Source organism: Phaethon aethereus (assembly GCF_964289735.1).
Source record: "Phaethon aethereus genome assembly, chromosome: 8".
Classification (NCBI taxonomy): Eukaryota; Metazoa; Chordata; class Aves; order Phaethontiformes; family Phaethontidae; genus Phaethon; species Phaethon aethereus.
Genome location: NC_138584.1, coordinates 2,901,677 through 2,917,941, shown reverse-complemented (window position 1 = coordinate 2,917,941; position 16,265 = coordinate 2,901,677). Strand labels below are relative to the sequence as shown.

At 40.1% G+C, this 16,265-nt stretch overlaps 1 protein-coding gene across 1 annotated transcript in view; it reads left to right on the top strand.

The window, feature by feature from the left end:
- Positions 1-16,265, top strand: part of HMCN1 (hemicentin 1) — a gene marked incomplete at its 3' end in the record, with an annotated part of 205,695 nt that overhangs the window by 112,962 nt on the left and 76,468 nt on the right. The window contains exons 33-42 of the mRNA XM_082003017.1: positions 762-870; positions 1,453-1,622; positions 1,859-2,013; positions 2,806-2,929; positions 4,359-4,460; positions 6,648-6,824; positions 9,552-9,703; positions 10,471-10,594; positions 14,348-14,523; positions 14,827-14,923. Coding sequence (XP_081859143.1) covers positions 762-870; positions 1,453-1,622; positions 1,859-2,013; positions 2,806-2,929; positions 4,359-4,460; positions 6,648-6,824; positions 9,552-9,703; positions 10,471-10,594; positions 14,348-14,523; positions 14,827-14,923 — 1,386 coding nt within the window. The remainder of the gene's footprint in view (positions 1-761; positions 871-1,452; positions 1,623-1,858; positions 2,014-2,805; positions 2,930-4,358; positions 4,461-6,647; positions 6,825-9,551; positions 9,704-10,470; positions 10,595-14,347; positions 14,524-14,826; positions 14,924-16,265) is intronic.

Sequence of the window (16,265 nt, the reverse complement as noted above, 5' to 3'; positions counted from 1 at the left end):
AATATGACTGAGTAGTTGCTTCTGGGGGAGAACATCTTTCTCTGAGTTATGTTGTGCACATTTTGAACCTTTTCTTGAGAAAGATTTTTTTTTTTTTTTTCCCCCCCTTTTTTTTCCATTGAAACCTTTACCACGGTCTGCATCTCAGCAGCCCTTTCTGAATGTCTCAAGTTAAATGACTTGTACAAATGTCAGTCACATTCTCCTGACGTGGAAGGGTTTATTTAAGAACTTTAAAGGCTTGATTTTTAGGCTTTGAAGTGCCCTCTTGAAGAACATTGCATACTGTTTCATGCAGATGTAGGGTGTTCATTCTGCTGCTCCAGGTGTATCTCACTGGTCTTGCTAGTCAGTGAAGGAGCTGGGAGGAGCTGTATGGCAGGACTTCCTCCTCAGCCCACCCACTCCTGGGAGAGTGAGACAGGGTGAAGAGGACCTGGAAGAGGGTCCTCTGCCCCTTTGTTTTCTCCTTCTGCTGACAAAAGGTGCTAAAAGTCGTGTTGTCCCCTCCCATTCACCAAGTTGTTCAGAGAGAATCTGGAAAAAGCAGTCAAGAAACAATAAAAAAGAAGAGTAATTTGAAACCACAAAATATTACTGGGCAGGTGTTTTTCTTCAAAAAGGAACAGTGGTGAACTGCAAATCTGTACGTGTCCCAAAGTGAGATGTTGAGATACTTATTTTTTTTTTTAACATTACTATTTGAGATAGACTTTTATGACATGGATATGGATATTTTTATGGATTTTTCTCTCTTACAGTCCCACCATTTGTGGAAGGCGGGGATGAGCTCTTGGACTACATTGTGATCCTCCATAGCCCTTTGGAGTTGGATTGTTCAGCAGTAGGGACGCCCTCACCAACTATCACGTAAGGGGATTGGTATGACAGTAGGAAAAAAAAAATCATATGGTTGATTAGGTGAGCTTGGAGGTAGTCTTTATGAACTGCCCATGTTCTTTAGCAATAGTTAATGTGTGGAGGACAAACTCCTGGCTCATCTGAAAACAGCGTCAGGCACACACATGGCAGGATCAGGATTTTGTTTTAAGTGGTTTGGTGTGTTGTGCCAATATGCATGTCAGGGAAATTAGGATACGTTACAAGAGCTGACAACTCTCGTTCCCTTGCTAATGCAACTGTGCGCTTTTCATCTGCCACCAGTGATTGCTTTTGCTTTGGAGATTTCTGTCTGCCTCTGGTGCATCTGCTTTCACTACTGCTTCCCAGCTGTCACCTTTCTGACTTCGGTAATGCCTGTTCCCCTGTACCCCCTTCTCCCGATAAACCATTTCGGTCCATGGTGCTCAGCAAAGCAGAATACTACCTGACATTTCCAAGCCTTCCTGGGTTTGTTACTGGGACATTCTGCTTAATAGGATTGTGCGTATTTTAGGAATGTTGTTGATCTTACAGTCATAGACATCTGAGATTGTACTTTCCTTTTGGTAGGTGGTTAAAAGATGGTCAACCTGTTGAAGAGGGAGCTGGACATAAGATCTTATTAAATGGACAAAAACTTCTCATCTCTCAAGCTCAAGTGTCAGACACTGGCCACTATAAATGTGTGGCTGCAAATAAGGCAGGAGAACATGAAAGGGAATTTGATGTTACTGTGCATGGTAGGTTACTCAAGGGGACGGGGGGGTGCGGGGAAGCAGCAGACTGCCTTTATTTTTAAATTGCTGGCAAGAAGGTGCTCAAATTTTCTGTAAATGTTTATTTTTATTATTGGGTTGAAAAATTGGAGATGAGAGTAGGTGAAATAGAAGTAGAGCTGCTCTAACCTGTGGGATTTGTTTCTCTGTATTTATATGTTCAAATGATACTTAATTTTTGTTTCTGGTGCTTCTTGCAGTTCCTCCAACCATCAAATCAGCTGGGACTTCTGAGAGAGCTGTTGTGGTAAACAAGCCTGTGACGCTGCAGTGCATAGCCAATGGCATTCCCAGCCCATCCATAACTTGGTTAAAAGATGGTCAACCAGTAAACACAGCCAGAGGAAATATAAGAGTAAGCACTACTCTTTTATGGGATCCAAACCGTGAAGGATAGTTACAACAAGTTATACATGTTAGTGCTTCTTTTCCTTTTTCCTTTCCTCATGCTGTCATATAAAAATGCTAAAGAGCCACCCTGGAGAGTGATGGGCTTTTTACTGAATGGCACAGTATCTCAGATTGAATAGCAGTATTTATTAGACTGAATCCCATTAGACACATCCATACCAGAAGAGTCCACGACCATAAATTAAGCATCCGGCTCCTTTCAGTTGTAATTTAACCTTCAAGGTATGGTTGTCTGCCAGTTAGGAGGTGGCTCTAACCCACTTGTCACTGTGAGGTGGGATTTAGATGAGTGTTTCTATAAGCACTGCCATTGCAGCACCTACCTATACATTCCCTTCTCATTGTGAGGTTCTGACTTTCAATGAACAGCCCTTCCCAGTGCTTGCATGCTCCAGGGGGTCGAGTGCTTGTAATGGCTTTGATTTACTTTAGGCTGGAGCGGTTTTTGACGTCTTGCTGGCAGCAGCTCGCTCTGTCTGCAGCCTCCTCCTCACCTTGCTTGCCCACCCCTCTGCCATCTAGGTCTCCTCAGAGCCATACAGCTAATAATCCTGATGTCCCAGGAGCACTGAAGTCTCTGAACTACTAAGACGCCTCTTGCATGAATATTAGCCCCGGGTTAGAAGAAAGATGAGACTGGCTGTATTCAGCATAAATGTCTGCTTTGCCGTTATGCTTAGCGGCTCTGCCTGGGATCATTGTGTAAAGTGGTTCCCTGCTCTCTGTTTTGGTACAGCTGGAGTCTTCAGGCCGTATTCTGCAGGTTGTCAAGGCCCTGCTCGAAGATGCTGGCCGATACACTTGTGTGGCAACAAATGCTGCAGGAGAAGCCCAACAGCACGTTCGGCTTCATGTGCATGGTAATGTTTCTACCTCTAGTTAGAAGCTAAACATGGCTGTTTTAAGGCAGCTTTTTACATCTGTATTCCCTTCTCTTTTAAGCTCTCTGGCATTTTTGTCGTCTCTGCACATCTATCTTTCAGTTTTCTTTCTTTGTCCCACTCCATCAGTAAGAAGTCAGGGCAAAAGCTGCCTTTCTTGGGATTTAGCCTTTCTCGTGTGGTACCGAGGGCCACTTTCCAGTTAACTCTGCTATCCAGAGGTATCCCAAGAAGCCAAACGCATTGCCACTCACCCACCCCTCAGAAGGGTGCTCTATGTTTCTGAATCAAGATATGATGTCCCACTGTTGGCATTATTAATATGATCCAAGTCTTCTGGGGATAACGACATTCCCCATGACCTTGCAATGGGAAAATTTTACCGCATGACTTTTCTGAGAAAGAAACATTCACTTATGAGGGGATTTTTCAAACTGTTTAAAAGGAATTTTATTTTGCAGCTAAAAACAATACAAAACAAATGAGGGAGACTTGAGAAGCTGTTGGTTGCATGTGAATTTAATAAATGCTTTCACCATGATTTACATATATTTGCCTCAGAAGTGGTCACAAAGGATTCTGAATTCTTGATGTGACCCAATCATCAAAGGAGGTGCAGGAATCCTCAGGAGGTGCAGGAATGGACTGTGGCAAAGTGCTCATGATGAGTATGATTATGTCATCTTTTATTGTCAAACCGAGTCAGTAACTGGAAAATGTTAAACTGCAATTAAGAGACATTGCAGTATCGCCATGGATGAGAGTTAGAAACCATCTTATACTGTGATAATTGCATTGTAGTTAATTTTAGTGTCAGTCCCATGCTTATAAATATCTCTTTTGTCTTCATGTTGAAAATGTTTTTATCTGGTCTTTCTCTCATGTTGCAAATTTATGAACATCAGTGAGGTAGAGTCTTGCTTTGATAAAGCTGTGTACAACAGAATAACAGGATTGTTAACGTTGGAAAAGACCTTTAAGATCGTCAAGTCCAACTGTTAAACCAACACCACCATGCCCACTAAACCATGTCCCGAAGTGCCACGTCTACACATTTTTTGAACATTCAGTTTAATATTACCTGTTCAAGTGAGATGACCTTGCCACGTTCTGTGTTGTGCACCTATTTCCTGCAAGTCCATTTTAAATGCCATTTTTCCTAAAAAAATAAAAAGCAATAAAAATAACATTTTATTCCTTTTAACACTAATGAGGTTATATAATTAGCAAGTATTCCTCTTTCAAAGACGAACTTTCTTGAGAAATTCCTTGGTCATCCAGCAGTTAGTTGAAGCTTGTGCAATTCATTGCCCAAAGTTTCTCGGAGGGCAGATTACTTTGTGATTGGATGTTCTGCTAGCTGGGTGGCTGAATTAATGAAAACCCGATGCCTTTGTCTTTTTCCCAGAACCGCCCAGTCTGGAAGATGCAGGGAAAATGTTAAATGAAACAGTGGTGGTGAATAATCCAATCCATCTTGAATGCAGAGTGTCTGGGAACCCTCTGCCAGGTATGCACATGCACCTTTCAGAACATGAAGCAGATCTGATAAAAGGTTTTCACTTCTACGTGACTTTTGAAAATGGATATTCTGAACGTGCAGTTAATTTTGTGGCTTCTAAATTAGCTAGAAACTATTAAACGCTATGTGTAATGGGAAATGTCAATATATGAACTGACCTGGAGTAAGTATTGAGGAATTCAGTAATCCCCATAATTTTTAACTGAATGAATGAAAAACACAAGGATAATCTACTCCCTTGCACGTATGGCGATGCCCTGTCCATAAATGAGAATACTGTTAGAATTCTGCTAAATTGGCTTTAAACGCATCCAATCTTTTCCCCTGTCAGGTCAATATTTTATAGCGTAGGGCAACCAATACCTTGTGTAGTGAGTGTGCCTGTCAAATGTGGCCATGTCTAGGACCTTATCTAAAGTCTATTGAAATTAATAGGAGGCTCTTTGCTAGGTCTGGGCCCTTAGCCTGTGAAAACGAGTAGATTTTCTGTGGCTTGCCCCAGTGAGAAATTATACCTTGTGGGTTCTCCTTATATTCTAGGCTTTGAAAACTAGGCTGTGTGTATCTCTTTGTGTTTTATTTTCCTCACATTTTGTGGAATTATAATTTTTTTTGTTTTCTTTTTTGTTAAGGCAAGTTTCCCACAGAAATCATAGACATTTACCCAAGTGAGAGCTGAAGGGGTTTGGCTTCTGATGGATCTTTTGAATTGTTTCTGAACCAAAAAAAATCTAAAGCAATCTGGATTTTAGTTACTTCATTGCTGGGATTCGGTCAGGATTAGAGTTTTTTTTACAGTTAATCTTTTTTTGGTCGTGTTCTTGAGATATGCAGATAAAAATTTATTTCCTTATCTTTTCAATGTGTGTGTTTTGCTCCCACCTTCTTCTGATGGGATATAAAAATACCATGTTAATATGAGAATAATTTTCTGATTGTACGGCAAAACTTGGGGAATGGTGTATAACTAATATCTTATATCTAGTATAGCAGTATAGCAGTTTATTCTTGTGCTGATGATAGTCCCATTTTCAGAAGAAAGGTATTACTGATTTTCAGGTGAGCATCCAGGTTCATCTTCTCTACCTCTTTAAGAATTAATTCTCAGCAAAGTATTACTTTCTAGAATCATTTATACCTGTATAAAACAAAATCTGAAATTATTTGGGGGTATATGTAAAATGTTATGAAAACGTAAGGATTTATATCCATTTTGCACTCTTTTTTTTTTTCATCAAATTGCCAGTTATTTTAGGACTGGCAAACGATTAAAATGATGGAGTTCATATGACTTATATGATAAAACCAGTTTGTTCACCTCGTCTATGTATGATGTGATGCTACAAACTAATGTCAAGGTATGATCCTAGCTAAGAAAAGTGATAGCACAGCATCACACTCAAAAAGAAGGAAGCTTTGCATGCAGTCTTGTTCATCAGTCAGGCCAGATTACTTCTTGAATGTGTGTCTTTCACAGAAAACTTGCGCGCTACAGAAAATGATGCAGTAAGTAGCAGTTTCCTCTAACTGAATAGTGAAGTGATGCCAGTAAAGCATTAGTTACACATTCTGTTGATGGAGGGTGCCATCTTTTGGCTGAGATGCAAAAAAGTCCTCAAGATTTTGTTGCTATACAAATTTCTTTTGGAGTAATAGCAGTTTTCCAGGCTTTACTTTCAGTTTTTCAGTCTGCCAGTTGAAGTTTGATTTGACTGCTTGCATTTTGATTCCGTAAACTTTCCCAGGTGGTTCAGCTTAATGTAGCAACTCTTTAGGGTAAAAGGTAAAAAAATAATATATATCATATTATTGCATATTTTTAAACAGCTGCTGTTGACCTTGGTATGAGACAAGTAAATCCTCTATGAGTATGCGTTGTGTGATAATTTTTTAACTTCAGAACATTTTTTCATAAATAGATGGTGCACATGGATGATAGTGACAAGTTTGCTGTTGAGTTCTGTAGGCATAGTCACTATTTTGCACAAATGTTACCAATTTCCTCATTTTATAGTTACTTTTTATTGTTATTGATTATGATTAATATTGATATGGGTTTGTAAATGTTGTTATGTATCTGAAAACTTAGATGGAAAGTTTGAAGACTGTTTGGCCTCATTGTTTGTAATGGGGGTATTTTTGGCAAACTTTTCCATCTTTCCTTTCATTATGCAGCTATCGCGTGGTACAAAGACGATCGTCCACTTACCAGTGCTGCAAGTGCCACTTTTCTGAACAGAGGGCAGGTTCTGCAGATTGAGGGTGCTCAGATCTCTGACACAGGCATTTATAAGTGCGTGGCTGTCAACACAGCGGGCACAGCTGAGTTGTTTTACAGTCTTCAGGTTCATGGTAAGTATTACAAAACTTAGGAAAACACCTACATGCGCTTTCCTAGTCTCAAGTCCGCTTGGCGTCGCTCACGACGCCATCATACTGGAAGAGATATGGCAGGGGTCAGAGGGAAGAAAATTCACTCTTCTGTTTTTCAGTGACATTAGAATCATAGAACAGTTTGGACTGGAAGGGACCTTTCAAGGCCATATAGTCCAACCCCCCTGCCATAAGCAGGGACATCTTCAAGCAGATCAGGTTGCTCAAAGCCCCGTCCAGCCTGACCTGGAATGTTCCCAGGGATGGGGCATCTACCACCTCTCTGGGCAGCCTGGGCCAGGGTTTTCTTCGTTGTGAAAAATGTTTTCCTTAGCTCTAGTCTAATGAATGATCTAGTCTAAAGAATACATGTTTTGAATTACGAAAATGTGGTAAGGGATGTCAATTCTAGGAAGACTAAGCAGAGACACCAGATTTGTGGAAGAGGTATTTATGTTATCACTTCAGCAATTTGGAAGTCCTTGCAATTGCTGGGGTTTGCTGTAGATGACTTTAAAGCCCACAGTAGATAAAGAAAGGACAAAGATCAAATGCTCTTTCATAATCCAAGAGTTTTAAAGAAAAATGTACTGTGTCTAATAAGATGAAGTGGAAGTGTGGGTGTTTGCAGACATGAGACACCTGATCAAAAGCCAAATTGGAGCTTTTCCACTGATTTCAGTGGCTTTTGGATGGGGCCGTAATCCAAATTCTTATCTTTGATACATGCATATGCATGTAGCTGGTTTTCTGTGGGAGTCTTCCATGCAAAACTGTGACCCAAATTTGGCACAGTGTCCCCAGCTGAGATGCACACAGAGTATGTAGTTCCTATTGATGTTAATTAAGAAATGATGAGTTGGGCAGTACATTTCCATGGGATTAATGACCGTCATGGGAAAAACTGATGGCTCAAGACATGGTCAAGGCAATTAACCCCACCTAGTGATTAATTCCCAGGAAATATTTAGAGCCAAGGTCATTATGGTCAAACCAAAAAATGAAAAATAACTCCTAAGTATATGCGTGTCTTTTTATGGGTGGTGGAATTTCAGCGGATATGTCCCGAGTTTTCTAGGGAACTAATACTTTCTGACTTGGGCACGTAAAAATGTTTCCTCTCTCAGAACAGAGTATATACAGTTGCAGCCAGAACTAATTGCATCAAAGGAAGATGAAGCACCTATCCATGAACCTACTTAATTCAGCTTGTGTCATGCCAGGCTTACAGTGAAGGGCTTTTTGAATTTCACATGAAGAAGTTTATCAGCCGGGCTACTTAGACTTCATGAGTTTGAGAAGAGAAAACTTGAGTTTTGTGCTTTCTTAATAGTGGCAGCATGAATGACTACTTAATGGAGAACAAACTGAAGTGTCAAGCACAGAAAGTTACGCTGCATTGACTGAAAGCTGCCCTAGATTTCTGCAAGGCAGTTGGCGTTGTGAGTGAGCGCCTACGTTGGTCCATTACTGGTTGTATGCAACAACTTCCATTGTTAATAGTGTTGTGGATGCAGTAGCTGTGGTAGAAATTATCAGATCATTTTTTGCATTAAAAACGATGCTTGATACTGCAGGCTTAACATTAAATAAAATTAAGCAGGCCTACTGAAGGAAGCAGGTTGAATTCCGGTTTAGTATATTCATGTGATTTCATTGTATTAAGATGTTTCCACTTCTTTCTCACCGCTATAACTTTTTCGAGCATTTGAAACCAGTGGATTCTATTGTAGTGAAATAGGGGAATTGTGTGCATGTCTGCGGGGAAAAAACAAGATTATAAAATCACACTTGCTTTTTTCCTGCCATTTCTTCTGTTACTGGAATTTATCTAAGAGTAGGTAGCCTGAGCTACAGGCTGTTAGAGGTTGCTGAATTTATTAATCTTATTTTCAGTACAGAATTGTATACATTTTTTTCCCTCTCATAGGGTATGTATGAGTAGATCACACCATTCTCATCTCTTTCTAAGAGTGACTTTAAGTATTAAGTTTTGTACTGATACTGACTGTAAAGCTTTATTACTAAGTTATTAGTGGTAGGAGCAAATAAAATTGCTTTGATTCTCTTGGTAAATGAAACATCTCCCTTCTTTAATACTTCTTGTCTCCCTTTTTAACATAGCTCTACAAAATTTGCTAGACTGTATACCTCTAGTAAGTGTTTTGAGATGTTCTATTAAGATGTTTTTTATTATCAGACAGGCAGATGTTATACAGTCTAATCTGGTAAACGTTCACATATGCTCTGCAAGGCCAATTTATTACTCTGTGTATGTATTTGCTTTGTGCAGTTTATATGATAAACTCCTCTAATCCCCACCACTCTTAATGCCTTTCACAAGTCCTAAAGGAATATTATAAAAGCTTGAGGGAATATTTTTGGGGTTTATGTTACAGTTCCTGGGTTTCGCAGCTGTCCTCTGGGCTGTGGGCGCAGTCCTTCTTACCTTGCTCACAGTAGTTTCATTGAGGTTATCTGACTGCTTATGCAAGGAAAGAGGGGGATTTGGCACAGAGCATACAAATGACAAGAGTTCAGTAGGAGTAACATGAGAAATGTTTCCAACAATGTAGTGCTTTGCGGAAAGAGAAATAATGTCCAAAAGTAAGCAGCCCATTTAGTTTCATTGTTATTAATACTCTTACGTAGCTGTTTCAGCTTTGTTTTCTTTCTTTCTTTCTTTCTTTCTTTTTTTCCTCTCAGTCCCACCGTCAATCTTGGGCAACAGCGACATGGTGACAGTGGTGGTGAATAATCTGGTGCGACTGGAGTGTGAAGCAAGAGGCATCCCCGCGCCTATTCTGACATGGCTAAAAGATGGTAGCCCTGTTTCCAGCTTTAGCAACGGACTCCAGGTGCTGCCTTCAAATCCTGCTGTCTGTGCTGTTTCCTCTTGTAGCAGGAGACTTTTAAACCGGTGCAGTTTAATGGAACAGGATAAGTTAGAGGATTTGGAATGAAAGTATAAGGCCATTTGCTCTAGGTTGTTGGTGCAGGTTTTTAGTAATTACTGTGTGAAGTGGAAGATACGGAGATACTGAAATAAGATGGCCCTTTCAACTGATTTCATGCCAAGTAAGGATTTGTGTCAGTACATTTTTCACTTACTGGCAAGAAGAGCAAATTGGACCATAGTCCTATGCTGAAGAGATCTGTAGACTCAACATCATGTAATATCTCATTACATAAAATAGTAATTGGGGGGGGAGGGGGAAGACCCCTGATGTTAGGAGCTATTTCCCAGTTAAAAGCAGCAGGTTTTTGAAACCTAATTTTATGACCTGAAAGAAAAGAGGGGAAATTTGTATACTATGGGGACAACTCAGGGCACAGACAATATGTGTGACAAATATTTGAAACTGGTAAAAGGTAAAATGTCCAGATCCTGCAAAGGCTTGTGAATGCCAGGAGTCCCTATGGACTTGCATGAAGTTAGACTTCTGCTTGTGCAGGTCTTGATCAAGAGAGAACAAGGGAGTGCAGGGAAGAGTGTAGGGAAGAGAGAGATGGTGGGAAGCAGTGGCAAAACAAGTATTTCGTTTTGAAATGAAGCCTAATAGTTCTCTCTGCTTGTATTTTACATTGAAGCGTGTATTCTGAATGTGTCGTGCTTGTATTACAGGTTCTGTCTGGGGGTCGAGTCTTGGCATTGACTAGCGCTCAGATCAGTGACACAGGAAAATATACTTGTGTTGCAGTGAATGCTGCAGGCGAGAGCCAAAGAGATATTGATCTCAGAGTTTATGGTGAGATTTTCTGACAAACCTCTGATTTTTTTGGTCAAGAGAACTGTTCATGGAGCTTTAATGAAACGCACTGTGGCCCAGACCTTTAGCAACATTGAATAAAAATGGTTCCAACTCATAATGAAAGGCAAAGTGATGAGGAGGGGTATGTGTGTGTAAGTAAAAATATATATACACGTACACATTTATTTAAGTATGTATGTGTGTTGTTCTATTTATCCTTGAAGAAATGTAGCTGCAACAGTGAATTTATTTATAAGTTTAATACAGAAAGGCTCATTTATAAACTCTAGGAGAAGAAAAGTGTTTGTGTAAAAAAACATGTATATTCCACAGGCAGAAGATATTATTGGGGCCAGAGCTGAGTTGTCTTTATTGAACCAGAATGAGTCCCTGTGAGTTTGCCATACTTCATCCTGATCTTTTGTAGCTTGTATTAAGCTGCCTTTTCATATTGTGCTCTTGGAGATCATTGCTCATGTGCAGCTATCAAGGAGCATGACATACTGCCAGGAGGAATGCCAGGGAGTTTGACTGTAGTGAGTTTTAAGTTTCCCTGGGCAGCTGAGCGGTTTTGTACACCAGTGAAACGAGGATGAACAATGATCTGCCATTTGGGTTTGGAAATCTTATGGTACCAGATGTGGAGAGAGGGTTTTGGAACTGAAGAACCTTTGTAGTTTTGCCTCTACTTTCAGTGGGTCTGTGGAGGGAGAACAGCTTTGGGTCTGCCAATCGTGAGCTTTATGGCAACTGTAAGCAGAAATCTGGAAAATCTTGCAAGAGAAGCAGAAGTTTGGATGTTTTCTAAGGTGAATAGGGACAGCTGGCCAGGTTATTTCTTTTTGAGTTTGGCTTTCAGAATGGACTTCCATGTAAATGCGCTGTGGTTAGCCTACTCGTGACTTGAGTCATGGCTACTTTTGCATCTGCCGGGGGCAGTTGAGAAAGTCAGGACTCTGGCATGGCAAGCAAGCCCAAGGTTAATGTGGCTGGAACATTTTATGCCTAGAGCAAGGAATATCAAGGTCCCTTTTGGAGATTGAGGTCAGGTGTGTATGCATATGTAACCACACAAGTGGCCTGGATAGATTTATTAGTTCTCTTTTATTTTCTGGAACCTCTGTCCATTTTAGCTAGATGAAATTTAAAAAGTCAGTTAGAAGTTGTGTATGTTTAAAATTACTGTTTTATTAGAAGCTGGCCAGGGTTGAGCTTGGCTGCAGGGCCATCGAGTGAGGCTGTCACCAAAAAGTAATATTACCCTTAGGACTTGCCTCATCTGGGTAATCTAATTAAGAAGTCACAGGAGGAAAACAACTTGGAGTGCAGCTGGAGCCGAGATGGTTAGAAATGTGCGGTGTGCTGAGCCAGCCTAGGAGTTGGAACAAGCTGGGTAACATATAGTTACCGTGAGCATAATTAGATTAATTTTAAACCCTGTTCCTTCAGAAACAAATGCTTTAGTGTCTGTCTCTCTCTGTTTCATAAACTCAGTTTTCTTTTGAACACATTGCAATTCATTTAGCTGAGAGGAAAAGTAATTGGTGGAAAAGTATTTGGAAATAAATTTGCCTTCTGCAGTAATGGATCAGCTTCCAATTTTCAGTTCCACAACACTCGTAAAGAATCTGGGCCTTTGTGAATTCTACAAAGAAAGTAAGATAAACAGATTTTTTTTCAGTTACTATATTTCTTATCCAGAGAGACCAGACTTTTCCCTAAATTATTTCCAAACTGTGAAATCAGCCGCTCTGCTTAGTACTTCCTGTGCAAGAAAAACAAAGCTTTATTGCTAATGTTATTTTTCAGAACATCTTGAGAAATCTGTTGCTGGTTTACTGAGTACCACTTTGGGCCATTTTATAATCTCACGTGTGCTAATTAATTTAGTATCTTTTTGTTCAGAATGAAGCCCAGAGTATTTCTCACAGACAGTCCCACTGCTTCCATTCTTACCCTGGTAGTTTGTGCAACCAGAAATGCAGTTTCTGGAGTAATGGATTGCAAAACAAAAAAGTGAAGGAAACAGGACAATAAAGGTTCTCATATTTAGCCCTGGTCAGCTTTTTTTGGGCAAACTGAACAGTCTTAGTACACAACAAGCACGAAAATCCCACTGGATATGTGTAACCAGACAAAGTAAATCTTGCTAGGAGAGTTTTGGTTTTGTAAATCTTTTAATTGTGGGTATTGTGTTCCATTAATGTCAGGAGTTTACAATGAATGTGCTTTATGTTTTTAAACAAGAAAGAAAAAGGAATCCCTATGGGTTGCTTTAAGGACTTTAAGAAGATATATGCCATTAAGGGCCTGAACAGGAATTCTCTTCTGGATCGTCCTGGAGTAAAAGCACTTCTCGAGTGCCCAGTAAAAGCACTTCTCTCTGCAGGTTACTGTAGTCACCTGTTAGTGATGCAAAGGAAGGGACCTGGCTTGCTCTGGTGTGCGTGACAAGTGCTCCCAAATCCGGTCTCACCGGCTCTGATCTGGGAAAGAGGCCCCCCCCTAGAGCTGGTGGTAAGCAGCAGCAATGCAGGCGTGATGGCCTGCGCCACTCGTGCTGTTTTCCAAGTCAGTGCGCGTTTGGCAGTGAAATAATTTAAAACTCTTAACGTGGCAATATCCTGCCAAGGACTCAAAGCTGCCTGGGGAGTCCCAGAAGATTTCCTCTGACCGACGATACAGCATGCCGCTACCAAAGGACATTCGGTTCAGCCATGAATATTGATACAAAGCCGTGGATGGCAAACAGTGGTCGGTCTTTGATCTTTTCATTTAAGCTCATCTTCTCAGTCTAATATTTCCTCCATATTCTTTTCGACTCCAGCCATGAACACTTTCCCCATAGAAAATCGCTGACTTGCTGCGGTCCAAGGTTTAGTTGGTTTGGTTTTCTGATTGTGGAAACACAAATAAGTTTAAAAATGGGGGGGAAAAAGTGCTTTTTCTTAAATCTTGACACTGTTCGAGAACAGCTAATGGGCTTCAATTTAAACATCCAGAAGCATTTTTTTTTCTTTTACACAGAAAACTTTCATTCCAAAAGCTATTTTTTACCCTATAATTTGGAAATAATGATGAGTTTATCACTGAAACTAGTACAAATCCAAATATAGTGCTCAGTGCCAACAATTGCAATAATTAGCAAATACCACACAAAATAGATAGACAGTAAAGTAATTGTAGATTATGACTTGATTAAGTCATTAACCCATTCACTTGGCTGCATCCATGTAAGTTCTCATTCTGTCTTCTGTATTTGGCCATCTCTGGACTTCTTGAAGTCAGGGTTGTCCTTAAAGCCAATTATCCATCTTGGCACTGTCTGGAAAAGCTTAAGACATTTTCAGCTTCTGTGTCTTCTGTGTCTGATTATTATCTTGTGAATGTTTTCACTCATCAACTTTTTTTTTTTTTTTTTTTTTATTAGCAGGAATGTCCTTCCCCATTCTTTATATACTGGTGATTTTCTTTTCTAGCTATATTTCAATTATTTTTCTGTCTTGGCTTATCTATGTGGTTTCTCTGTAGCTGATGTTTCATTAACATATATCTTGTGTAGAGGATATTCTGTAAATAACAAAAATTATCCCGGTGCTTTTCGTGATACAAAGGAGACTCCAGTTGTGTGTCAGAAAGGTAGTAACTGCTATTTTATTTTTGTGAAGTGGAGACTGTTAACGCCACGGTATGTTTACTCTGGGCAGTCTGCGATGCCCAAACGCCCTTTGTTTTGATGTATCGCTGTAGTTCCACCGAACATCATGGGAGAGGAACAAAACGTCTCTGTGCTCATCAGCCAAGCAGTGGAGCTGCTCTGCCGGAGCAATGCTATTCCCCCGCCCGTGCTGACGTGGCTCAAGGATGGACGACCCTTGCTGGAGAAGCCAGGTCTTGGCATCTCTGAAGATGGAAGTGTACTGAAGGTAAACTGGGCGATCAGGCTCCGGCAGCGATGGCTTTCTGGGGCGTATACCCCCCGCGAAGGCACCGGATACCCCTTACCTTCTGGATAGTATTAGGCTTCTCTGGTGCGATAGAGAGTAGTGGGTGAGGAGCGAGGGAGGTCACAGACATCCAAACGTTTGTGTACCGATTTTGCAGGAGTAATGCCGTATTATTAGAGACACAGATGTAAAAATAAAAATTGAAAGCTGAACACCCTCTCCCTGAAATTGCATGTGTAACGATGTAAGAAGAAGAACTCCAGGTTTTCATTTTCTTCCTAGATTGAAGGAGCTCAAGTACAGGACACTGGCCGTTACACTTGTGAAGCAACAAATGTTGCTGGGAAAACTGAAAAGAACTATAATGTCAATATTTGGGGTAAGATTTATTAAACTTATTCCAGGATTGGGAACGGAGCTCAGAGAGGAATTACGATGTGAGACACTAAAATCTTCTGTACTTCATAAACACTTAATTGCTGAGATTCATGCAGGGAGATGTTGTTCTATTTGCTGTAGTTTAACAGTCCCGAGAAAATGCACACATTTTCCAAATTGCTTTGGTTTGGTTCTAAATTAATACTAGCTACTTCATAGGCCTTTGTCGGGCTGGGTTTGCATGTGTGATAGTTGTTTAGAAGTAACTGGTTTTGTATCCATAGATCCTATTTGTGCTCTCTAATGTCATTTAAAGTAACTTATCAACTTTCCACTTTTTTAAATGCTGAAGCGTGGAAATTCATGTAAATAAAAACTTGTTTACCTAGCTTTATTTGCTCTGCAAAGTTATCAGCGCTGAATCATAAAAATAGCTTCAGTAAAATTTTTCTATGGCTAAATGATGAATGTGGCTTAGGACATTTATTTTAATAATTGATTTTGAGTGTTTTTTTCTGCACTATCATTTTCTCCCCATATGCAAATTGAAATGTGCCTTTTTTTCTATTATAAATTAATTTATTGCTTTGAAATCACGAGACTAGAATTATCTGACAGGGTTTGTAATGATAAAGCTACAATTTTTAGCACCAAATTCTGTCATTATTTATTAAAAAGAAACATTCCTGGTGTTTTAATTAGAGGTGGACATTGTAGTACTGTGCAAGACGATGCAATTTTCCTGCTAAAGCATGTACCTATTTAGCATGCATATCATCTTCGTCTCTCAGCTCTCCTTCCCCAGATTTGTAAGATCCGCCATGTTGCGGAGGTCCTTTGCCGCTGGAGGCATATGGATTTGTTCTTTTGTTTTGAGAGCATTTCAGCAGGATTTTGAGAGGAGGGATAATTCTTTGCTAGTTAACAGCTTTGGTGGAATAAGCTTAATAGAAACCAAAAGTTGCCTGTGAAAGTCATCTGTGGTTAACTGTTTAGAATTATAGTCTTTGTTTACACCCAGGGACTAAAAGTCCTGCTTGCCATATTTTTAAGTTTTAAATCCAGAAAATGTATCCTTCTGAGGATTGGTGAGGTCCCAAGAGCTAACTCTAGTTCCTGGAACCAGCCCGTGTGCTAAATGCGAGATGTACCTCCGTAGAGAACGGCACAAACGTTTCGACTAGAAGCAGGACAAATAGAGGGTTGCAGCCAGTACAGCACAATGATACAGCACAATGAAGCTCTTTGCAGTCAGTTGTTTTGAAACCTGTACATCTGGTTGCTGCTAAATAAAGAGATTAAAGTGTCAGAAGGAGAAGCTGTCTACTGTCACGTGCATTAAA